The following is a 26,713-nucleotide window of genomic DNA, read 5'->3' as shown; positions in this document are numbered from 1 at the left end:
TTACTGCTGAGCAGTGCTTACACAGAGTCAAGGCCTTTTCTGCTCCTCACACCACCCCACCAGCGAGTAGGCTGGGGGTGCGCAAGAAGCTGGGAGGGGACACGGCTGGGACAGCTGACCCCAACTGACCAAAGGGATATTCCAGACCATATGACATCATGCTCAGCATATAAATCTGGGGGAAGAACAAGGAAGGGGGGGGACGTTTGGAGTGATGGCATTTGTCTTCCCAAGTAACCGTTCCACGTGATGGAGCCCTGCTTTCCTGGAGATGGCTGAACACCTGCTGGCCCATGGGAAGGAGTGAATGAATTCCTTGTTTTGCTTTGCTTGCGTGCATGGCTTTTGCCTTACCTATTAAACTGTCTTTATCTCAACCCACGAGTTTTCTCATTTTTACTCTTCTGATTCTCTCTCCCTTCCCACTGGGGGTAAGTGAGTGAGCGGCTGTGTGGTGCTCAGTTGCTGGCTGGGGTTACACCACAACATTGTATTTCAAACACCATGCAAGGATTCTGCTTTAGTAAAAGCAATGTTTAGTTTTGCAGTCCTATGTGCCTATTTTATGTGGAACATGAAACCCTCCACTATTGAAAGCACATTTTTTCCAGCTAAGCATGAACAGATTTTTAAAAAATTGTTCTATCATTTACACTTACCGCATCATAATTTTGTTCCAGAAATTCTGCTACCAACAATTTATGTCGTGTTAACAGGTCCTGGGGAAGAACAGAGAAAGGTTACCTAAGAGAGCGTGCTCATTTGATTGCCCCCTGATTCTCAAATGTATTTTAGCATTTTTTACCAGGTCATCTTTTAGAAGGTATTTACAACATTATTTCTATAGACAGAAAGCGTTTAAAAACAATACTGCATTGTGCATTTATTAGGATTTTAAGGAGAATTCAGTGAATGCTCACAGAATCAATATAAAACTATTCTAACACTCGCTCTTTATATTCTTTTTCACTCCCACCTTTTCTTAAGGTCATCCTGCACAGTACTTACAATAAACTGGGGTGAGGGAAAGGAATAAAGTAAATTAACCCTTTATGGAGGGAGCAGCTATGGTCCCAAAGCCAAAAGTGATCTACATGCTACCCCAGAGCTGGAAAATTATGCTAAGTTTGATCAATTGCTATTGCTCATCTCCAATGAATACAACAAGGCAGACTCAATTCAACCACTGGATATGTTTATTTATTTAAAACCTAAAAGTTAGGCACCAATCTAACCTAGCCATCCAGGCTCCCTCCACAGCCACTCCATCCCCAGAAAGGGGTCTCAGGTAGGTGGGATGAATTTCTTCTGTGGCTGGTTTTCTGCCCAAGGTGGGCTTACTGACACAAGCAGTAGCAGACCTTTAAGCCAGCTGAAGCTTTGTGGGAGGCATTCGATCCTAAAAGGCCAACTAATTCAAATTTAAATTAAAGCAACCCCTCCCACAGAATGGGAACCTGGTGCTCAGCGGCAGAGATGCAAATGTTCAGCTCCAGAAGAAATCAAGTCTCTTTACTGGTTGAATATCTATGAAATGAAGTGGCTGGTTTGAGGCATTTAAGTTTAATTTTTATCCTATTGCCTCCTGTAAAACATAGCACCGATCACAATAAATGCCTGATGAAGTCCATTCAAGTCGATATTTTTTCAGTGAATCAGTTGCTATCTTTTTCATCACCTTTTCCTTGGTTTCCTCACCCACAGTCAGAGACTGATGCTAATGAGTAGCTGAAGCAGATACACAGACACATCCTCTACAGCGTTACAAATAAAAGAAGTCCTTTACATACTAATCCTTTAATTTATTTTTGCCATCAATTATAAGAGGAAAGCAGAGTGCAATAAAATCCAGTACATGTTTTTAATACATTCCTTTATTTAGCAGGACTGCGATGATAGCAGTTTAAAGGGCTGCGTGCAACAAACGTGCTTCACAAGCTTTTATGCAGGGCACTTAGGAGGCAAGTACAACATTTTTCAATAGGGGGCACAAATGGAATATAATCCAAAATGAGTTTTTCATACAAAATCATGAGAGAGTGTGGAGCAGCGATATTCAATCAGCACTCTTTCCAGCTGCTGCTGGTACCCTCCACAGCCGACTGTATCTCTAAATACAGGCTGCTTTCCTCTGCATTTTTAGCAGCTCTGTTTCCTCTCTGCAGTGCACCTGGCTGAATTTAATTAAGAAGTACATCTCCAGATCATCAAAAATTCCAATACTTCCCTACTATAAATATCCTCAGACTTTAATGCACATTTAATTAAGCCCTCCTTTGGTGCATAGACTATCCAAGGCTTTCAGCTCTGAACCAGACACCCTGGTGGCAACACTACAAACCCAACATGGGGGAAAGAGAACTGAAAACACGAGTTCAGTAATCCAGCCAGCGGGCAATCATAGCACTTATTTTTACGGCATTAGAAACGAGGTAGCTCCATATTTCATGATTCAGTTGCTTCTACATCACTTCTTGCTGTTCCAGATATTCAGAGTAACAGACAAATAGGAGATAAGATGAACAGCTGCTTTATTTCCAGAACTGACCATGTATCAAGTCAGGCAACTTAAAATAAGAGGCAATTTAAAAAAATGGAGTTTATAGATTTTCCCCAAGCATTTTGAAAGGTGATTTCTGACCTATGTCTGAGGATGAACTGCCCTCATACTCTTCTCTTTCCAGTGCACGTGAGGATGCAGAATACTATTTTTAAATCCTGCTAAAAATACACTCGGATCACAGGGGACAGAAGTTAAGTTCCACAGCTGTAGATCTGTGAACGACATCAATCGCTCTTTTTCTGGGAGGGTTGCAGCAGTCTGCGGTCCTTGCCACAGCTTAACTGACTCTTGTCCCCATCCTGCCTCCTGGATGGGGTGAAGACTGTCCATCACCAACCACACGTTCTGCTGTTGTGCTCAAAGCAGGACCTGGGCAAAAGATGCAAATCTCTTCTGCCAAGCTGGGAACAGAGTCCAGGAGCACTTTTTCTGACCAGAGGCAAATACTCTTCCAAGCATAGGGTAAAATGCCAGAGACAGAGGATCTCAGCTGCATTTTTATACAGTCTTACACATGTATATTTACTTGTCTGTATTTCTGTGCTACTTCCACTTTCATAACATTTACCTAACGAACACAATGACAGTGCAACTTAAAATAACTGAAAGATGCTGCTACTGATTAATGGGTGTTTGAATTGGTAATCCTGCTCAACTCATTACTGACGAATGCAATGTTACCTCCATTATGCAAATCTTTACCCTATTCAGTAGGTTAGTAAAATCTGAGGCCGGGTTTCAGTACGCATTGAATCACTGAGCTGAACTCCAACACTCCTTCCAGTTATTCCTAAGGTCTATCTAATCATGTTTCTAATTAGCTTTGAGAGGAAAGAATGAACAACGTGTTTCTATGACAGCAAGGAACCCAGTGATAGAAGAAAAAAAGGAGTTATGTCTATATTTAGAAGAGTCTTTACCTGAAAAGAATTTTCCCTAGCTTTCTTAAATTATTTTTCAGAAATAGATTAATCTTCCCTGTACATTAAGCTCACAGGCACCAAATTTTGCTCAAAGACTATACTAGCACCTTGCAGGCAAGATGATGGTCACATACAAACTCCAAGAAATTTGGCAAGCTTCACCCAACTTCATTTTTAATACAACACAGAAACTCTATACAGAGTCTACACGGTGCTTTCACCTACTTGGCTCGTAGCAGTACGGTCCTTACACTGAACCATGGGTCACAAAAGTAAGCATACAAATAAGTTGTAAAGTAATCAGGGCGCACAGCATTAGTCTGAATTTGACCGCTGAACTCAGAAGGGTCAGTAAAACTTAGAGGATTTTAAAAGTGAATTTTAAATGATTCCTTCTATTTACTGGTTGTGGTAATGATGGGTAGTGGTTTTGTCTCCAGGGGAAGGTAGGGAGAGAAAAAGGTTATGCATTTTACAAGAACTGTACGTAATACATGATTAATTTGAGTTTTAAATGGTTGCATAAAAGGCCTTGGGTTATCAAGATGAAGAACATTAGTGAAATGTAAATCTGTATTGAATTAAAGATTCTTTGCAGACTTAATCACTGTTGTGAATCCTGTTACAAACAGACCAAGGATTAATTATATCCTTTACTGAACAATAAAAAAGCTACCCAGTTTAAAGGCAACACAACATTCAGTGATGACTACTGACGGAGTGCCATTTTTGACACAACGCTGTGACGCAAGTATCGAATAATTTACCTTGAATGTAGCAAAGGCATCAGAAGCTATATCAAATGTTGACATTTCCACATATTTAAAAAAGTCTCTGAACTGTTCCGAAAAAAGTATGATTTTGGCCAAGGGTTCATGCCGGATACACTCTCTCAGCATAATTCCACAGCGTAAGGCAATATTTGGGGATTCATATCTAACGAATGAAAAGAAACAGAAAAGATCTAAATGTAGAAGAAAAAAGATAAACGGGCACTTTTCTAGCAACGGGAAACTTTGTAGCATAGGAAATGCATGTGCCAGAGGGAACACAACACATGGACGGCAGCTCCCACCCAGAGCACCGTACCCAGCTTCAGAACCTCAGCCCAAAGCTAAGGAGCAGACGCAGAGGTAAGGCTGCCAGTGTTTCCCATCGCAAACCTCTGCCTTCGCAAGCCAAAACACATTTTGGTGTAATTACACCTCCTCTCTGCGGAAAGACGGTGGGGAGTGTGTAACATTTCAACAGAGCTCCTTCACCCTTTTAGATTTATGAGAAACCAAAGCCCATACAATATAACAATCTCCCTTTTCAGATTTAATTCTGAGCTCCTCGGTTTATCCAAGAAAAAAATAACACCTCATGACCACCCATCACCTCCCACTCATCTTCTAGAGAACGTTGCTCTAGAATATTAATGTCTAACGAGGAAGGTAGGAAGAGCCTATCCAGGCAGTCTACGCAGGATTAAGCTTTCTGTAGCTCTGAAGATCTTTTTTGCAGTTTAGGAGGAATTCTGCTCAATCCCTCCTCTGCAGAGGCTACTACTTTGTACAGGAGACAAGTATTTGTTTCTCAAGTTACAATCCTGTTATGGCACATGCATTGCAATAGCCAGGAGCCAGCACACTTCTCAATCTTGGAGAGGGAGGGAAGGGGAGGCACTTCAGATGATCTTCTATTTCTATAAAGTCTTGATTTCTTTAAAGCTGATATTAATCTGAAACAAAACTGTTAGAAACACGATTTAAAAAAAAAAAAGAAGGATGAAATCCAACAGTCAGGAAGGTCTTAAAATGAACTTATTTCTGCAATCTTCAGTCATGTGAAAACGGTGAAGTCCAAGGGGACAGAAAACACGCTCTGTTTCAATAAGCTGGTTATACTATATCAGAACTGTGTATTATCACCCAGAGCTTATCAGCATCATTTTTCCTTTGCACAGTTAATTCCTATCACTAGGCCAAAAGAGAAAAAAAGAAAAACACAAAATGCCATCTGTGCTGTAAGTGAGTGGGCCCTCAAGTTTACCACCAGCTTGCAATTTAAAAGAATGGTCGTGTTTTGCGAGCATACCAGAGCTGCATACTTCAACCTGATGTCAACAATAGTTGGCTTAATGAAAAATGAATTGCTGTTCCAAACAGGCAAATGAAACTTCCCACCCTCAAGGAAATGCAGGCACTCAAGCCCTTATTTGTTTCCTTTTGGGAAACATTTGCAAACGTGAATTTATAACTCTTTAGACAATAGAGATTCGCTGATGTTTTCTGTCAAGGCGTACCTCTCCTCAACACCATTAACAGGAATACTAATTTTCAAGCAAAGAGAGGTGGAGTTGCTCCTAGGAGCACAGCCAGGAAAATATTTAATAGTTGGCTACGGAATATTTTGGTTGGAATAAAAGCAAATTACATTGTTTCCAGCACAATAACTTTTTAAAACACAACTATCAACAGAATTATTCTTAGTCAAATGCTCCATTATCTGGAAGTGGGTTATGGACCTTTGGCTGTTCACATAAGTGAGGGAAGTTGGGTTTGGCTCCTGGAATATGCCTGGAAGAAGTTTACAGGCTGCCTGGTCATAACTGGCATGTTCTCTGCACCCACGCTTACATGCAAAGCCACCAGGCAGGAATGACAGAGATGTGCTTCAAAATCACTTCTAATGAGCAATTAGTGCTCTATGCTGAAGTACTCCTGCAGCAGAAAAAAAATACAGAGTTCTTCTCTGTTCGGATGAACTTACAACCTAAATAAACTCCCACATACTGACTACCAGGGGCAACCAGAAAAGGAAATAATGGACTTGAAATATTTCAAAATACTTATTGTGGAGGCTGAAAGAGGCAAGACTGAGAGCAGAGATGCATCTCAGCACAAAGGGAATCACACTTGTGTGGCTAGTGCAGAAGACGGTACAAGGTAAGGAGCACAGGCAGGAGATTAGGAAGGCATTGAGCCTGAGAGACACAAGGTCTTGACAAACAGCTATATTCTGATCTGATTTTACACTAACTTCTATAGCTTGAGCTTATCATTGGATAAAGAGTTTATCCTTGGATAAACTCAAGGGTAATTCTGCAACTTTAGCCAATATACCATTAAAGCTTTAACTGCATTGTAATATGAAGAGATCATCACAAAACAGATTGGTGCAGTGACTGAGTACATTAGATAGCATGTGGCATGATATAAATTCACAAAGGAGTTTATAAATTTGTCACTTGTGAGAAACAATGCAAGTGCCACAAACTTCAAGTCCTCTACAGTCATGGTACTAGAGGGAAAATATTTTAAATTACAAAGGACCAAAGTTATTTCTGGGCTAATGCAATATGCTGACACCGGAGAAAAACTTGGCCCAAATATATCCAGTACTCTATATACACTAAACATTGTATTCATCTGAAATCCTATTCATACACAAAGCCTGCACACACAGAAAATAAGATATTAAAGCAAGTCCTCATGCAGCAGGAAGGTCAATTAACCTACAAAAAAAAGAAAAAAAATAGGAGTGAACTATGTGCTGTATGTTTTTCTGAAGCTGAGAAGCTGGAAGGAAGTAACCAACAAGTAAAACGAAGCCTAAAAGGTAAGAACAGTTATCTCAAGTTGGCAGTGCCACTGGAGTATTAGGCAGGAAACACTGGGCGGGAGCTCTGATTCAGGATCCTTCCCACTCAACAGAGCTCACATTATGCAATGAAAAAGCAACCTTTTGTTGATGCTGTTGGGAAATTTTGCATCCAATACAAGTAAAACAATGACAAGCCTTCACAATAGTCCCAGGCTGTTTCTTTTACAGTCATGGTTGAATCTTTTTTTTCCCCTCTCCAAATAGTCATATAACGAACACTGAATGGTACAAGCCAGCCAAATCCACTTTCCTTTAAGCAGATCTTGCTATCATATATTTCATTTAACTTCATCTTCAAGTCACGTTTTCAAGTGGTGGTGTCTAACATGAAGTGCGTGCTTCCCAGTCTCACAGCTGATTGCACACAAGTACCGCACTCTGCCTGCACACAGCAAGCCGTGCGTTCGGGGCCCTGCCCTTGCTTTAGGCACATATTTTAAGTATCGTTTTTAGACAGTCCTGCCAGCAGGACATAGGCAGGTAAGACAGCATTGCGTTTGACAACATTACGCTCTTCTGCAGCAGCTGCTCAGACACCATCAGGGCTGGATAGGACTTGTCTTCTGGACTGCTGCTGCTGAATTCAACAGCACTTTCTAACAAGAAACTCCAGAAATGGCAATTCTGATACAGGGCAGTGCTGTGGAGAGGTAGCCAAGAAATCAAGAACAAGGAGCCTGAGGACCAAACTAACACGGACACGCTGCTGCACGCAGCAGCAATCTCCAAAAAAGCACCTAAGTGATGCCAGTTAAATATATCCACTGGCTCAGGTCACCTACAGTAAAATGTCTGTCAGCAGTACATATGCATAACATAAAATCTTTACTATCATTTTAATATTTTTGGTCGTTACAGATGCCAAAGAATATCTGGGACACGATCCAAAAATATTTTTTAGCTTTAAATAAAGCCCAGACATATGGTAGCGATACATGTGCAACGTGCAAAAACAAAATGAGTGAAAAAGTGAGGAGATGGCAAAAGCAAAGACAGAGAAGAGGAAAGAAAATTACTGTATCTATATATGAAATTGAAAACAGTTGTACAACTTAACAACAACTGAGAGAATTATCATCACTGTCCTGAAACAACTAGTTTGAGGTTTATACGAGTGGTGAATTTTAATGAACAAATGAAACCAAAATCCATTTAACTAGCTTACTGGTTTCCTTTCTGAGGAAGCTGGCATTTAGTAACACAAAACAAGTCAAGAATTTCAAAATTAAAGCTAAATCATGACAAATCACTATACTTGTAAGAGCAAGACCTAGCTCAGCCCAGCCACCTGCCCGGGCTCCCCACCACCCTGCCTGCGAGGAAGGCAGCGAGTCCACACCTCCTCCTGTTGCAGCAACCAAGAGCTTTGCCACCACGTTCAAACGCAAGCTCACAGTTCTTGAAATCCCTGGTACTGACTAGTTCTCTCGGTTACTTTTTTCCCTGCTCAGCTGTGCTGGAATGTGGCCAACTTTGAAGGAAATAATTACTATTTTAGAGGACTCCCGTGCCTATCTCTCTCCTAGCTCGGGCCTGCCCCTGGGAGAGGGGGGAGGCTGAAGGGAATTTTACCCTTGGGGCTGCAGCCTTGTCTTGCACAAACCTTAGATGGTGCTTAAGTATTTTCCTAACTCTGGCTGTGGAGCAAATGGTAAAAATGCAAATCTTAAGCCTGGAGAGCAAGAAAAACATTTAAAAAAATTCATTCTCTTAAGAACCATTAGTTTAAAAGGCTTATGTCATGTTTTTGAATGGCTGTTGCTAGTGTGACCATACAACTACTATGAGAGTCCATGTTGTTTCATACTGATCAGTTAATAAATGCATTTATTTCTACATCAGTTCTTTAATCCCAATCACATATATTCTCTTTTCCTTAGGGAAAAATAAAAAAAATCCTGAAGTTTTGGCTTCTTTGGCTTCTGTGGTTTAGAAAACCACAGAGAACTGAGCAGAAAACAGTAGACTTCAAGGGTTGGAAAAGCAAAGCTTCTTGCTGAACAGACGGTGCTTTTGGCCAAAAGTAAAGGGGACAGAAACCTCAAGGGTTTTAGGCCAACACTTGTGCACACTTGAATGCAACTACAGCTGATGTCCTCTCCACACAGCAGTCTGTCTACTCCCCCTCCTCGGCCAGCTTACCTTGGGAACCACTGGGTTACAACTGAGCACTGACTCCCTCAAAGGTTAAAAGACAAAACAGAAAAAAAAGATTTAATGCTGAAAGTCATGGAGTTCATTACTGAACTAATTTAAAGATGAAGCTCATATGTGGCTACAAGCGTTGAAGAATTCTGCCCAACAGACACAACTATTCTTTTTATGCATTTTTGCTTCTCTCTGTTCTACCACATGGTGGTCCAGCATTTGACTCCAGTCATTTACAGACACCACTACAAGTCACTCCTGCAATGCAAAAAAGTCTAAATGAAACTCAGCAGTCATCAACAAAGCTACACAAGAGTTTAGGGCAAGAACTGAAGTACATGTCACGTGGGGAGCAGTCAAAAACAATCAGCACATAATTATTCCAACATGAAGTTTGGTGAAGAAATAACGGCCAAATAAAATAAACCAGTCATTAAAAAGTATACAGTTAAGTAGAAAGAAAGTCAATATGAAAGAAACAAAATAAGAAATCTGGAATGAAATCTGAAAATCCTTTTTTTTTTTTAAACTAAAAGTGAGAAAGTAGATCAACTGCAATGCCAGCATGTTCCAGGCAATGCTCTTTAATGAAAATCAAATTAAAGCACCCACCCTTTTAGAAGCATGAATAGGATATGTGGATGAGCACTAATGTATTCCACAGTAGGGCTGCGTGTGCCAATTTGTCTTCTCAAGATGTTGTTAAATATCTGGGAAACGTCCTTTTTGCCCTGTTAAAGAAGCAAAATATATCTTCAACTGGAAATACATGAACAAATGACCACTTACTAAAAGTAGAAATGAAATTGAAAACAAAACAAGTCAGTCTCCTTTTTGGGCTCTCCACAGTCCCACCACCTCATACTCGCTGTTTCTTCAACGCCACAAGAAGGCTTCCTCCATCTGAAGACTACCAACCCCCCCACTCCCATTGACACCTCTCTTTCTAAATGAAGATGCGCGTCCCCCTTATTCTGTCAAGCAAGTCCCTGGCTATCTTAAATAGCAACACTGAAGTACCAAAAAAGCAAGCCACTACCCTGAGCCAAACATGTTTTTTCAGTATGTACTATTGCTCCCACAGTCTCCAAATTTAAGTAGTCAAGCTAGCACCAAGTACACTGCTCCACAGCCTAGACTTACAAAGCTAAAGCTTTTCATTAGTCAAATGCAATCAATACCATGTGAGATCGCACTTTTGAAAATCAGGGTTAAATTTAAAACGCCCATTATTCACCATGAAGAATGAAATAATTACTACTGATAGAAAGGCTGCATCACATACATGTCTCTGCTTCAGTCACAACTAAGATCCTTCACTTTATCCTAATTTTCTCCTATATACACACATCTGCACAATCACATTTTGTCTTCAAGTGCTTCCCCGTGCAAACAGCTTTTCAGAAGGCCCTTCCAAATTATGTTCTATTCAGCCACAGGGTTTGCCAATACATCTCGCATTAGAAGTCCTCTTCCTCCCCCACAGCTTTCTCTCCTGGCCGCAGGAGACAAATTGATTTGTGAAATTAATGGAGGGGGGAGGCTGCTGCACTAATGACCAGTAACCAAGGCACTGAGTCAACAGCGGGTCACTATGCACAGGGCAAGCTAAAGCAAAAGGTTACTTATAATCTGTACATGCTCATTGATCTGTCTCGAGAGGACAAACATTCCTTGGCAGAGAACTTATTGAACATTTGAAGCCAAGGAGCAGATAGTTTCACACAGAGGGAAATTCCCTGGTTTCACCTCTACAAATAAATCACTGCTGAGAAACACAAAATATTCTGCTTTCCTACTCGTTCCAATCCAGCTGGCTTGGAGACTCGGGGACTCGGGGAATTAAATAGGAGAATCAAATCAGAGCAGGCCAGTCCATCTGCCTTTGTCTGCAACACTTTTGACCCTTGGACATTTTCTTAATTAGGCTAATTCTTTATAAAGTCATCCTGTTCTCCCCTATCTTTACAACACCTGTAACGTATGTCTGGAATCCTGTGATCCCCAGCGGCTTCAGCAGTTACTCCAAGATGAAAACAATCGAGACGGAGAAGAGCTGTTAAAAGGGCGAGGTGAAAATGGCCAAAAATTAAGTGATCCTTTCTGCTATGTCAGATTTTATATTAATTACTTAATATTAGGTGCACTGCAGCATTATATCCAATAGCAGAGAGGAGATATATATATATCTATATATATCTCAGAGAGGAGATATGTATATATATCCAATTATATACAATTTTCTAGAGACCAGCGACGGTGAAAGCCCGAGACCCAGTTGGTCTTGCTGGGTTCTCCTGGAGGGAATGGAGGCAGGTAGGAGGGAATGAAGGCAGACTTCTCCCACCACCAGACATCTATAAAAATTGTAGGAATACTTTTGCAACACTTCTTACTTGGATCTGCGATTCAATTTTGCCTTATAATGAAATACATATGGCCACTGAAGCACAAGATAAGGCAGCATGGAGAGAAAGTGGCTAGACAAGAACAAAAAAACTACAAAGGATGCCATTATATAAATAACAAATTGCATGATACCTGTAACATAATTTAGCTCCTGTTTCAAGACAAAGTAAGGGAAAGCTCCTAACATCACCAGTCCTGGGCTTGTGGCTATTTACTGCCTCTTTTAGTGGCTTTACAGCTTGTGAACCTTTAGGCTTACATGCAGTTAGTAACACCTAATTTTTTAGTCGACTTTTTCTGTATGCACATTTTCCTCAGTTCTTCAAAGTTCAACAATAAATTTAATATTTTAAATTTCCAAAAACCCAGCCTGATCTTGATTCTGGGCTCCTGCCCAAAGCCAGCTTTAGTGCTTCATAACAATATCATCACCAAAATTACATCTTGTTTCTTGAGTGGCGGAAGCAATAAACCTGTGTTTTCTATAGATGTGTGATGGATGTGTGCAAGTCTCCCCTACACGCACACCCGCCCCCAGCCACACGTGCTGTAAGTGTACTGGCAGATGAAACACAAGTGAGACAGGACTCGAGTCTGTGCTGCTGCCTTTTTCTCGGTGGGGGCATTAACTCTGGTCTCGCTCCTCTAAACAGCCATCAAGTTTCATGATGTTTTTGAAAACACGTCTTCAAAGGGAAGTACAGCTGTGCAAAACTGGGATCAAAGCGGGCAGCAGGGTTGGTGAGGAGGAGACAGGGAGTCAGGAAAAAACAAAGCAACCTACATAAACATTATTCCCTTCAGAAATCAGATTTTCAAGCAATTTATGATTTTGCTTTCTACTATTACATACAGATCAAAAAATTAATTTGCATGTTATAAAGTGATGAAATTGCTTGTTCAACAAAGAAACCTAAATGCCAGCTGTGGCCACCAATACAACAAAATGGAAGCAGAAAAGTTGATAAACTGAAAAAGTCAATGGGAATATGAAGACAAAGCAGCACATGCTCTTACTATCCTCTTGTTCAATGACATTTCGTTTCTACTGTTTTGCCAAAAGAGTATGTATAACATACATGCTTTGCTAAATGATTGAAAAGGTTTTATCATGGAAAAATCTATTTTGCTGTAAGAGTTATTAGAATTGTTTGTAATAACAGTAATTCAGCAACAGATTAGGTATTTCATTCAGTGCTTGCATTTGAAGACTGTGGGTTCAATATGTCCATACAGAATTTTTTGTCTGACAAAAGCAATACAGACTGTCAGGTAACCAAAAATATGCAGTAGTTAACCTTCTGTGGTATATTTGTGAACAGTATCTTCTCCTCCCCCCTCTCCTTTTTTCTTAAAAACAAATAAATTACTGGATTTTTAGGGTTTTGGGTTGGGGTTTTTGTTTTGGTTTTTTTTTTTTTGTAATTAAGACATTTAACAGTAACCAGGGATGGCAGGGAGAAGACAAATGAAAGGATCTCTATAAATTCCAGCATTAAAAAAAAAATCTCCTGAACTGAAAACCTGAGGAAAAGTGAGAGAACTCCACTAACAACATATTTAAAAATTAATACAAAATAAATAAGTCAGTGCTTTGAATCCTGGCTTCACTGGGGGTGGGGGGAAGAGGGGAAAAAAGAAAACATAAATCTCCCATCGTTCCTCCCTTTCATTCATTTACAAAATGGAAAGAAATGTAAAGTAACAACAAATAACTTCAATAATGGGAAAAAACTTCTGCAAGAAAGTCACTCCCACAAAAGGTGGCTCTGAGAGCATCAGATGATCTCTCTGGGGAACTGACTTTTAAATTCAGTGGCCGCCCTGCCCTATACGCTGGGTACTGCTCCTGCTTCAGACCTCAGCGGCGGAGGTTTGGTTCCTGGGAGCTCGGCATTTCTCACTGCTCAGAGATGCTTGGACACTTGTGACGATTCACCAGCGCCTGGGAGCCATCGAAATCGCAGGACTCATAAACATCAGTCCCTGGGGACCACTGTCCCTGCTGACTGTAGACCACAGGCATACTATAATGACCTGCCAGTGACGAAGTTTCTTACCAGTCCCCATCAGTCAAAGGTCAATTAAAAGGGTTTATATTTATCCTGAATTACTGTAATCTTTTCTACCATAACTACTCTTCTCCTTATTTATAAGCAAGTTCGGTTGTCTTAGTAGTTGTCCACTAAGTTTTTGGCTTTAACAACAAAACCGGCAAGGAGTTCCATGGAATATATATATACACACACATATATTCATATTAATCTTTCTGCTGGCAAAAAGAAGTTATATTCCTTTCTTCTTTTAATCAAAAAAATTAAGTGGGGGCAACCCAATTTACTTTGCCACCTGCTGTCAGTTTTTAACACCTTTTTCAACTCCTTTACTCTCAACTAAACTATCCTAATTTTTTTTTCAGTCTTTTTCACATGAGATTTTCCCATGCTTCCAATTATTTTTATTCCATGTCCCTGGACCCCTTCTAAATCGGACACACTCCTCAGGGTCAGCGGTTGGCCCTAGTTGCACTATCCCGAAGTAAGAGGTTCATCACTGCAGCTTACAAGATCGGTCATAGACAGTATTCTCAGCATCATTTCCTACCTTGTTTGGATACACATGGCAATATTTCTTTATTGGTTTTGTTTTAATAAAAAAAATAAACCAGATGCATTGCATTTACTTCCAGTATATGAGCATGTCTATCAGGACACTGACCAATCTACAGCAGCTACTTTCTTCGGCATATGAAAAACAGTTTCGAATGCAATAAAATTATTTAGACTTCTGAAAAATACAGCTCTACTCACTGACAACACTGAGACCAAGGAGATGAAAAGGTTTATGGACGCTGACCTACCTCAAAATCTATCAGCTGCAGGTTGGCAATAAGTGTCACTAGAAGGCCACTGTTATATAGCTCTTGTGCCAGCTGAGCCACAATTTCTGTAGGTGGCTCTTTGTCTGTGGTCCCACACAGAATTTCCTTCATTGCTTGCAGAGATTTTGACACTTCCTCCGATGCCTGTTCACCAGCACATAAGGGTTTTGTTTAAAAGAAGAAAACAGAAAAGAAAAAAAAAAGTGTTTTATTTTAACACTTTATTTGAACAAGCAGTTCAAAACAAAAGCTTCTAACCGTACCTACAATGATTGTTATCTATTGTAAAATGATTTTAATAATCTTACGTAATCACTGAGGCTGGAACATCCACATCGGATCCTGCAGGTTCTACACAAGCACACAGATATATTCAATTTAAACACAGCATGCCATCACTTACAGACCACAGGCATAAAATAGGGGCAGGAGTGCAATTACCAACCGACATCAGCAAGATCCTTTACAGGTTTAGAGACAGGCGCTGCCCCACAGAAATGGCAGCACTTTCAACATCGCTCCCCCCGTCCTCCCCAGTGGGTTCCATCGACACTAGCAATAGGACGAGAGGAAATGGCCTCAAGTTGCACCAGGGGAGGTTTAGATTGGACGTGAGGAAAAATTTCTTTACTGAAAGAGTGGTTAAACATTGGAACAGGCTGCCCAGGGAAGTGGTGGAGTCACCATCCCTGGAAATATTTAAAAGATGTGTAGATGAGGCGCTTAGGGACATGGTTTAGTGGGCATGGTGGTGTTGGGTTGACGGTTGGACTCGATGATCTTAGAGGTCTTTTCCAACCTTAATGATTCTATGATTCTATGACATATGTGGGCCAAGATGTGCCAGGTACCGAACCAGCCAGCTCCTCCCGCTGGCAGGGTGGCCGCTGTGCTGCTTCCCCATCAACTGCTTGCTGGTGGACTGTCCCGGCTCCTCTGCTGGTAACCCAAATAAAGCCTTGTACCCCTGCCAGCTTTGCATTGCCACCATCTATTTCTCCTCATCATGTGTGGTTTGAGCCAGCATCTTGTGCAAGGGATTTGCCTACTGAGCGCACAGGCACTTCAGTCTCAGGTTGGGAAATTAATTAAATAAACAATTTGCTTTAGCAAAGCTCCACAGCTGCCACCAAGCGAACTAAAATAAGTTTTTCTTCTTTTGCTCCCACCTAGTGTATACTAATTCTGCGCAACGTTTCAGGTACCTAATGTAGAGGGCAAATCAGGAATTACCTTACAAAATATCTTGACCAGAAAGCTTACAACAGGAAAATGAAAGAGAAACACGTATAAACAGGTAACAGCTTAGTGTTGGTGGCAGTCAGCAGGTTTAAATCAGATGTGAACAATAACATCCCACTTCCCAAGGTAAATGACTGCTGGCCACAGCACGGCAGCTCTGGCTCACGCTCTCCTCCCAGGTTTGATCCACTTCGTACAAATAAAGACTCCATGGAGCAAAAGCGTTATTTTTTCACATGCGTGTGTGTGCTTTAAATCCCACCTGCTCTAGCCATGGGGCTATGGAGGCAATGGCTCTTTCTGGGTCGGGGTATATTTAATACACGCGTGACCCGCAGCAAGGCTGGTTGGATTTTTTGGCAGGGAGTGGGAAGGAAGTAAGGGACAGCTTTGAAAGCAAAGCTGAGAATGACAGCAGAGTGCCAGGCAAGACGGTTAAAGATGCTGAAGATAGGACAGCATTTCACATCTATATTGCAAAACATTTATTTGAAATTAGCGTTTTGTTAGCTTAGCACAGGGGGAATCAAGACACACACAGAAAACCCAAGAGTCGTTTGTAAAAGCTAACTGGACATTAATGGGTGTTCAAAGCCAGATCAATAATTTCAATACATTTCTCACATAAACTGAAAGGAAAAATGTCATGCTTTCAAATACCACCCCATCAATCTGCATAAAATAACCCCACAGTGCTCCGGAGAGGCATCTCTCAACTGCTGCTGATCTCCCAACACTTTAATACTGATTTAAATCACAGATTTTATTCACATTAGTGAATAAAAATCCTAGAAAAAGCCTAAAAATCCTAAAAAAACCCAATAAAAAGCCACTTTCATATTGCATCTACCTGGAAGATTCAAGCATTGACTTTGTACAGCATAAAGAAATGTTCTCCCCCAATCTGTTTGTATCTAGTCTCAGTTTTCTGCTAGTTGAGATAGGTCAGCATGAGTGGCATGTGAATGAATATGACTATGTGATAACCTTAACCACAGCAGAAGTCTTGTTGTTCCCTACCGTTGCTCAGCAAAAGAGCCTATTTTTACCTCAAATGTTAGTGGTATGTCACTAGAGATATCCCACAGAGTACAGATGGGATTAACAACAGGGGTGCTATCTTGGAAACTAAAGCTCTAAATCTTTATAAGAGCTGTGCAAATATTTTCATATCAAAGGAAAAACCCATACATTTTTGGCTTTTCACCCATTCTGCTGGGTAGGGTGTGAATATCTCTGGCATTCTGTGGTTAAAAAAAAAAATTAATACCTTTCCTTTCAAGTATAAGTAGTCCTTTCTGATATGTAGAAAAATGTCTGCAAGACTCATCTTTAGGTTCAATTCTCAAAAAGGAGGCCAAAAAGTAAAGCGCTGCAGGAGAAAACGAAACTACAGAACACCACGGTGTTGATGGGCACAACTGAGCACCACAGCTGTATTTCTCTAATCATCTACCACCCCATCCGCTCATTTTCTTGGCTTTTCTACATGCAATTTACATTTCATGTTTAACTCCCTCCCCCTTCATATCCTTTGGATAGTCTGTGGGTTGACATTCAACCCGCCACCAAAAGCTATTCCCGGTCAAATCTAAGGACCGCCTCTTCTGTGCCTAGCCTTCATAATCTATCTGGAGGAAAACCACAATCCCAAACACAGCTTCTTAAATTAACAGCCACTTCTAGCCTCCACTTTGACATTTCCACTTAATCTTACAGCATTTTTAGAATAATAACCTAAGTACATAAGCACTGTTTCTGGGATGGAAACTTGCTCAAGACTCAGAAAAAAAAAAAAAGACATTCCAAAATCCAAAGACCCAAGATCTGTCCAAAACAAACAACAAAGCAAATACATTCACTCGAATACATGGAAAACACGAGACGACAGAAACGTAGCTGCAGAACAGCTTGTCGTAAGAAGCCAGACTGCGCCTGACCCTCTTTAGGAAAATTTGCGAAAACCAACAAAAACCTCAGCAAGACACCCTTCCTCCCAGCAATGCCACGAACAGAATTTCAGTGGCAAAAAAAGAGAGATTTGATAGAAACTCCAAAGTCTATTATGACTTCCGTACTACTATTTATTCTCCATCAGTGGCAACAGCAACAATAGTGAAGTGCTGCCACTCTCACTTCAGTAGAAGTTATAGAGCAAAAGGAAAGGTTTCATGAAATATCTAAGCACTTTAAGCCATTTGTCTCGTTCTTGTAATCAAGCACAATCTTCTTTCCGGAAGATTTTCCCTCTATCCTCTGGCTATGAGTCCTTTACATCGTGACTGAATTTATGCCATTATATTTAGAGAAGCTGGTGTGAACAGAGGGAAAAAAGAGGGAGAGGAGATAACTGAACACAGAATCCTAAACAGAACAGCTTATATATATTACATACAAACGTCAAAAGTGGGATACGCTGAACTTTGGACAATTCAAGTTGCAGACAGGGATGAAATGCAAGCTGATTCCCAGCACACACATCAATTTAACGTTTGTGTTGCTGTCACTGCACAGATGTCAGGATCTTGACCTCCTAAAGCAAGTCACAGTTTTCTAGTCTACAGGCACCTCAGTTCACAACATCCAAACTTGGGAGGATCCAATTCCACCTCAGAACACTAAAATTCAGGGTGGGTACATGGGTAAGTCTCAAATGAGTTACAAGGTTGATTTGCAAAAGCTGTGTAAGGGGAGTGAAGAAGACCACAACCCGTACCGACCTGTGCAGTGAAGGCAGTTTTTTCAATGATGGCCACTTCTCTACTTTGGCCCAACAGACTAACAAGCTATTTGGAACAAGAAATAACTCTTTATCCACAGAGCATAATTTGTAGTGACCAGCAACCCACAAAAGGTTTCTGGGTCCATTTTGAAATATAACATTTTGTGTAAAAGTTGTCTAACAATTCTTGGATTACTCTGCTAACCCTACTGAACTAGCTGACATACAACAGCCTTGGAGCTTGAGAAGTGACAGCATAGATAAGCTTATATAACTTCTCTAAGTTAAATTATAAATGTGCTCAATCACCCCTGCTTACAAAGTTGGGAGTTTGTCAGCATTAATGTGTCTCTCCAAACCTACCAACAGCTTCAACAACGAGAGCTGGAAACTTTAGGAGTTGAAGATACTTGATCTCAAGCTTGTTTTCCTCATAGATCAAAGTGTTGTCATCGTTGACTTAATGGGATCATAACACAAAGAAAGGAGCTTATGAAGACATTATCCCTGAAATTCTATATGAAAAAAATCTTCCCTGAAAGACCTCAAGACTCTCCTCTCCACAGCGTAACACACATGTGAAGACCAGCTGATTTTGTTGCAAAGGTCCAGTCTTCGTTACAGAATCGGTAACGCTATGTGCTGGTCTTGGCTGGGATAGAGTTAATGTTCTTCACAGTAGCTAGTATGGGGCTATGGTTTGGATTTGTGCTGGAAACAGTGTTGATAACACAGGGATGTTTTCGTTCCTGCTGAGCAGTGCTTACACAGAGTCAAGGCCTTTTCTGCTCCTCACACCACCCCACCAGCGAGCAGGCTGGGGGTGCACAAGAAGTTGGGAGGGGACACGGCTGGGACAGCTGACCCCAACTGACCAAAGGGATATTCCAGACCATATGACGTCATGCTCAGCATATAAAACTGGAAGAAGAAGAAAGAAGTGGGGCACGTTTGGAGTGATGGCGTTTGTCTTCCCAAGTAACCGTTGCGCGTGATGGAGCCCTGCTGTCCTGGAGATGGCTGAACACCTGCCTGCCCATGGGAAGCAGTGAATGAATTCCTTGTTTTGCTTTGCTTTTGCCTTACCTATTAAACTGTCTTTATCTCAACTCACGAGTTTTCTGACTTTTACCCTTCTGATTCTCTCCCCCCTCCCACCATGGGGGGAGTGAGCGAGCGGCTGTGTGGTGCTTAGTTGCCAGCTGGGGTTAAATCACAACACACTACTATGCCTATACTGAAATATTTCCATACTCCAGTGTTGATCTTCCTTTCTCACAGTGCTAATATTGGGTTCTTCAGTTTAACTTGCTTTGCCAGGTCTAGAAGACAATTTCTGAGTTTTATCCTTTTTTTTTTTTTTTTGACTGATCTCTACAGGAGGGCCAAAGAGCATGACAATGTTCTCAGGGCAGTAACCTAGCATTATTAAGGAATGCTGCAAAACAGTTAATTTTTTCTCTATATTCCACAATTATACAAGACAGTTCAATAAGGAGTTTCTTTTTTTTTTTCATTAAGGGATTACAAAGAAATCCTCCAAGTCTTAATTTTTTTCTGTTCTTGTAAAATCTTCCAGAGAGATATTAAAGAGTAGCATGGAAGGCTAAAGCAAAGGTCTTATCTGTTGTTCACGCAGAAAGCTGAATTTTTATCTCCATAATTACATGAGACTTTCCATACTCAAAGTCTAAGCTGTTTTATCTCCGACACTGCTTGTGCATGATATAGCAAAATAAACAAAGCAGATCTTCTGCTTCAGAAATCAAATCTTCATATAGGCAGTTTTTTAAAAACCCTATAGCACATCACAAAGATACTTTACAAAGAATCCCCAACTTCAGCAACTTAAATTCCTAGCTATTCCAACTGGCTTAATAAAAATTACCTCTACTTACTAACCTTGCCCTTCCACTCTCCTTAGCTACTTATGGCAATTTCACATCTGCCTTAAAAGTGCCAATATTAAGTGCTCATGGTCCAGACCTATTATGCTTGTCAGAGAGACAGAGAGATGGATCTCCTTGTATGCAATTTAGATTCATTGCACCTTTTTACTCCTCTCCAAGAAAGATTACAAAAACCATAAGGGGAAAAGTATCAGGCCTTGCATAATCAACAGTTCGAGCTCCTACACCTGAACTGCAACTTTTCAAAGTTTTCAGTGGGTTGTCTCTATTTTACCTCTGTTTCACCAACAGGTTAGAGGTTTCACCCATATGTACATACGTTAGAGATCAGAAGGGCTTATTCTTACTTTTATTCATCCGAGGACTTAATATAACATTTATGACCAACCATAACAGTGAAGAAAAAACAGATTGCATGAACTTTTTCCACCTTTCCAAACTCAGATGCTAAATATACATCAGAAAAATACAGAATGCCTGATATCTGGCATCTGCATAGTGATCAGGAAATCCTCAATTGTTCATAAGAATATGGCGAATAGGATTGTACAGCTTTTGATTGTGTACCTAGCATATTTCCAGGGCAAAAATTATCTTTCTAAACTGTTGCTCTCTTGCACAGCAGCAGACAGTAACACACACAGATGCCTGCCAGCGTGAGGCAAAATACTCCAATGTGTGATTCAGTGAACTGCCAGTACTCCACACTATACATTACAACCAAAAGCATAAAGCTCCTTGGTTTGGCTTTGTCTTGTTTTAGCTTACACTCCTGTTTAAAAATATTCTGTGTGATTCAAACCAATTTTTCTCCTAAAAGAACAGTGCCAACACAACTCACTCTACGTGCAACTGTAAGGACTCCCAAGAAGAGCCATTAGCAAAATCTGAATCCAACATCTACGCAGCTTCAAGAACATCCCAACTGACTTATTCTTGGTGCAGTGTCATGCTAAAGGGATATATGGGAACAAGTCGTGGACTTCAGCAGAATGTTTTGGACCAGGAGGTATGAACTCTGTCATTTAGCAAAATAGTATGGCCTAGTACTCAAGGAAGCTGGCAAAGACAATTTGGCCAAGCAGGGACAACAGGGAAACACCTTCTAAATGGCAGTATGATTAAATGGAAGAGACAGGTTTGCCCCACCTGGACATAAATTCCTTTCCCACTGTTAATCCTGCACTTAAGACAGAACTAAAGGTTATAAGGTCCTTAAAAATTAAAAAAAAAAGCAACCAGAAGAGACAGGTTTTAAACTCTTGGCACCAGCACCTGATAGTATCTGGAGTTTCTCCCATCTCTAGAGCAATAACAGGCCTTAGGAGAACGGGGAAGCTGAAACATGAAACGCTCCACAAAACCCCAGGACACGCAGAGCTAGAAGGAAGGGGTGCCAAGCCCTTCTTATCTCATTCTCTTGGTTTCAGTGTGCAGCAATGAAGTCGAAGGCAATTTTGCAACTGTGGCAGCTGCAGAATCGCGTCCATGGGTATTCACATTTGCGGTAGTCACGCAACCATTCTTCCATGCAAGTGCACATCATGTCCTCCGCACGCACCTCATCTCACACACCAGTCCCCAGCCGCTTTATCAGCACAGGAGTGAGCAAGGTGAACAGGACCTGAAAATGGATTCACTGGGGCTATGTAAAAAAGCAGGATTTATTGATATAAATATTTGCTCCAGAAATCTTAAAGTCTTTTAACAGTAGCCTTAATAAAATGCTTCTCTCCTGACCCTTCTGAACAGAAACAAATTTGTTAGAGTACATGGAGATGAAACAGAGGACAGATTACAGTGACCTACCCGAACAAGCAGTCTCGTTAGATATATTTAAGTGAAAGGGGAAGAAGCTAGACACTTCAGGTTATTTTACGTCTAGCTTCACGATGTTTCTGAACACCGACTAAGGGCACTGCAGCCTGCGGTTCTGCCTGCCAGGAAAACACTCAGCGCAGCACCCTGAACCAGCTCTAACTCACTGGGGTTCATCTTCCGTGACAAACCCACGTCTCGGACCCACTATGCCAGAAACTGCAAACCTTTCAGCCCATCTAGGCCAAGTGCAAAGATCTGTTTGCTGAACTAAATTAAAAGCCTGTGACACTGTGAAGGCTTTTGCTGCAGGGCGGGTTCAGAAAATGTTACCAAACCTGTAGGCACCACAGATGGCACTGAGTCATGGGTGCCGCACCCGAAGGTGTTTGGCTAAAAGCGAGAGGGTGATGTGTTCAAGGACATCCTTCAGTGACATACTGGATGCCACCTGCACTGCTTTGTGCTGATCGGACTCAGTGGCTGAACATAAGACTTCGAGAAGTCGGGATGTCACCCCCCCTTTTTTGTGAGATGGGCCAGGCATCCATTCTATTAATGTTCTTTTACAACATCCATCAACAAAAGACATGGCGGCACATCAGTAATAAATGAAGCAGTATGACCAGTGTGTCACATGCTGTCTGTTCTTCCTCAGGTTCAACAGACCTGTCCACTTGATATCAGGGTTTCTCCCCTCTTGCTTCCTATTTATGTGCATCCTCCAAATGCTACAGGAGTTCGTGCCAGAAAGAAGGAAGAGAGTCTAAGCTCTGAAGGCTTCATTTCCTAGGTATTTATACACTTCCCTGTTTTTCTAGTTAATTCCAGAATGGGTATTTCTCATTAAATCCAAGCACAGTTTGGTTCTACATGACCGAGATTAACTTTTTATGGCATTTATAGAATTATGTAATAAAATGTAATTAATTGTTCTTCACTGCATCAAAGCCTGGATAGGATGACAGCAATTGTACCTGTCACAAGAACACCTTATTTATTTCAGATGCTGGAAGAGAGGAGGATGCTTGACAAAGAAGGCTTTAGTCCACTTTTCCAGCTCTGTCTCACCCTACTTAATCCTCCAATTGTTACATTCGATTTGCCAGTCCTGCAATACCTTTTTTAAAATAGATGTTATTTTAAAAAATTTTAAAAAGACAGTATTAGAAAGAGCTCTTCAGAGGAAGAGGAGCCACGTGTAATGGCACTTCTCAACCTGTGGTCTATCAACCATCAGAATGTAGCTGAGAAAATGGCAAAGGCTTAAGCACACATACATCCATGCAAGCAAACAAAAAAACCCACCCATAAAATAAAAGTAAGAACTAAACATTCAAACTTAGCCTATTTTTCAGTTGAGAGTGTTTGAAAAGCATTATGGCAACACTACACACATTAATAGGTTTAAAAAAAAAAAAAAGACACATGGAGGAACTGGGTCAAATTCGATCCTTATCTAAGAAGACAGATGCTAGCACAGTCCATAGAATTCAGTCAAAGTCTGACTGGGTCCTATTCTATGACTAATAAAAATCATCAAGAAAGAATGCAAACTTCCGTGTATTATGTGTGTACATGGAAATGTGTCTTGGAAAAGACATATAATTGCCTTTATATTTACGAGTGGCTTCTCTGCATCCTGTCTATCAAGTTGTGCCCTCCCCCCTCTTCCCATTACTCAGAAAGTCTTAACTGGTCTGCTGTAAAGCTCCCTCTACCTGCCTACTGCATAGCTTGGTAGGAATGATCATTTCTGTATTAGCTAAAAACACACACACACCCCCCCCCGAGGCATGGATGGTTCCTGCAGAAAGTTGCACAAAGTTGTATTAGAAGCATCAAGCCTCTCCCTGTTCGACCTCGTGTCCCCCCAGCTGCCCAGGGCATCTTCACCTCATACTTAGGATTTCTCAACCGGGAAAGGAATGAGGAGGTTTTCCGCTAGCCCTGCAGTTAATTTAGGCTTTGCCACACTTCTCTGCCAGTTCCGGCTGTATTAGCAGCTTTTAGCTGTCTCAGCCCACATACCACACTGGCTGTGCTACCATAACAATTGTCACAGGATAAGTCTTGTTTAAGCATCTGAGGCAAGTCCTAGTTGGAAACTATTCTGCACATGAGCAAAATCAGGGATGCCGTGGAGTCGTACCCTAGCAGTCCTGGGAACCTCGGTTTTATGGTGAGGCAAAGCAGCACCTCTCCAGTTCCCGTGGAAGACAACAAGGAGCCAGAAAACTGAAAAATCGGAGAGCCCTGATTCCCAAACTTCTGCATTCATAGGCCCACAGGGTCCAAAACCAGCTCTGGGATATCCAGCGTCTGTGGCTCTTGCAGGAGCCAGACCTCTGGGCCCTTTTATGAAAGTTTGACACATTTCATCTCCCTTTGGAAATCAAATTGGAGGTAAATTTAAAAACTTTGCCAGGTTTTGAAGAGCACAGAGTGCAGCACTGTGCTTTGTTTTTCTTTGCCTTTGTTTTCAGTTAAATTTCTCTAATCATACTCATGAAAAGACAAGATGTTATTCATTAGTATTACTAAGCGAGTGAGTTTTGAAAACCTGTGTGCCATTGAAAGTCTCCCCATCATATTTTCTTCTCCAATTCAAAATGCAAACAACACTTAAAAATGGTTTTACTAAGCCCACAAACCTGTATGGATAGTAAGAGGTGTGATGGGGTGATTGTTTTTGCAAGAGTTATTTTTCCTGCCATTTTTTAAAGATTATCATTGTCACAGTACTAAAGACATTCCTTATGATTTACTTCCATAAACTCAGGAGAATTAATCCGGCTGTTTTCTTTAATAGGTATTGATTTCAGGACAGCTCAGTGCAACACAAAGGTAGCGTTACTGAGGAGTCTCACACCTTCCCTTCTGAAGGGAGAAAGGCCCTATGTGCTTCCTCTACATCGCAGTGCAAAGTCCTGAGTCAACAAGCCACGCAAAGCATATGTGTAAATACCGTCCAAAAAAAGGCTGTTGTCTTCACTTTCTGCCTTGCTGCTGAAGTGACTGCCTTGTCCCTCCTCCCCCGATCACCCACATTCACCCCAGGAACAGCCTCCATCCCATAGCAACAAAGTACAGCAGAAAATACTGAAAACCAACCTCCTCCTGTAAAATAAGCGTCATCATTAAATTCGCGAGCTGTTTCCATCCTAATATGCCGGGGGAACGCTCCCGTATCTTTTGCTTTGTGAGAAAAACACACACCAGCTGTTCTGACTTTTATGCAAAATTTACATCGAGTTCTCGATTTTCTAAGAAGTCTGAATTTCTCCTCCTTTGTCACTGACACCCAAATAAACAAACAAGCTCAAAGCCAAAAATTCTCAAAACCACAACCCAGAGGAGTCATGCTGCAAAGCAAATCGAAAAGAAACCCGAGTCTAGAGCTTCTGCTTTGAATGTCTTCTTTAATCAGGCTCCGAAGGATGAATTCAGCAGGGGAGGGCAGACTCTGTTGGTTTATTTAGTTACTTATTTTAAGTTTTAGTTCAGAGTCAAATTCTCTCAGTGCTTTTCAGTTAACCGAAGGTATTTCAGCATGAGACATCAAATACCAGAGGCCTCCCTGAAATCTGTGTGACTGATCTTACATAATTAACACAGTCTGAGCTACTTGCTTTGAACCAAAAAGTTTCAAGAGGATTTCACTAAGGGCACGAAGGGCTCTATGCTTACCTTTTGGGTTGGGTTCGTTCTAATACAGGCTCCTGCACAAGGTGGGGGAAGCACAACATGCACACGCAAACATCAGCTGCACAAAAACTGTGTTAATGTCACTTATCAGCTATTTCTGTTTCCACTGACATTCAGTTTTAACCTAAAATTAGTTTGTTGCTGTTAATTAAAATCATATACTTCTACTACAGTAATAATACAGAGGGCCAGAGTCTCAGATGCAAAAAAAAAAAAAAAAAAAATTATTTGATTTTATGTAAGCACAAATTCCTAATTGGAAGCATTTTGTATGCTGGGATGCATCTTCTCAACTGGTCGCTGGAAGAGGGGCAAAAGTAACTCAGGTCTGTCTCACAGAGTTAGAAGAGAGCAATAGTATTAGCAAAAACCTAGCACTATAATCAGAATACGAGTAGCACAGCTCATTTAGGAAGCACTAGCACACAGAAGATTGGAAAGGACTGACAGAGTGAGATCTCTTTTATATACATCTGAATACATACAGGTTTGCTGTTTTATGCGAACAATGTTCATCAGAAGTAAGTTTTGCTCTGTGGGTACCTACACATTAATTGGCAGTCTCCTTTGTTATCCTGCTAAAACAATTAATGGTATGACAGTTTTTAAATAGCCTTCCAAGCTGTTTTGTTAGATGCAGTACTATTTGAAGTAGTAGGAGATGACCCTTCGTTTTGGCTGAGGCTCCTGGATCTCACCATTTTCTTTTTGACCCCCAGCTCTGTTGTACTTATGCAAAAG

General features: G+C 41.0%; 1 protein-coding gene across 1 annotated transcript in view; it reads right to left on the bottom strand.

Annotated features, from left to right (window-relative positions):
• CAB39L (calcium binding protein 39-like) overlaps positions 1-26,713 on the bottom strand; it is a 47,988-nt gene that overhangs the window by 11,735 nt on the left and 9,540 nt on the right. Inside the window, exons 3-6 of the mRNA XM_009319954.1 lie at positions 14,552-14,716; positions 9,895-10,013; positions 4,254-4,422; positions 660-719 (exon numbers count right to left, since the gene is read on the bottom strand). Coding sequence (XP_009318229.1) covers positions 660-719; positions 4,254-4,422; positions 9,895-10,013; positions 14,552-14,716 — 513 coding nt within the window. The remainder of the gene's footprint in view (positions 1-659; positions 720-4,253; positions 4,423-9,894; positions 10,014-14,551; positions 14,717-26,713) is intronic.

This window comes from Pygoscelis adeliae, unplaced genomic scaffold (genome assembly GCF_000699105.1).
Source record: "Pygoscelis adeliae isolate BGI_AS28 unplaced genomic scaffold, ASM69910v1 Scaffold32, whole genome shotgun sequence".
NCBI classification, from domain to species: Eukaryota; Metazoa; Chordata; class Aves; order Sphenisciformes; family Spheniscidae; genus Pygoscelis; species Pygoscelis adeliae.
Note: the sequence above shows the minus strand (reverse complement) of the source record. Positions and strands in the feature narration are given on the sequence as shown.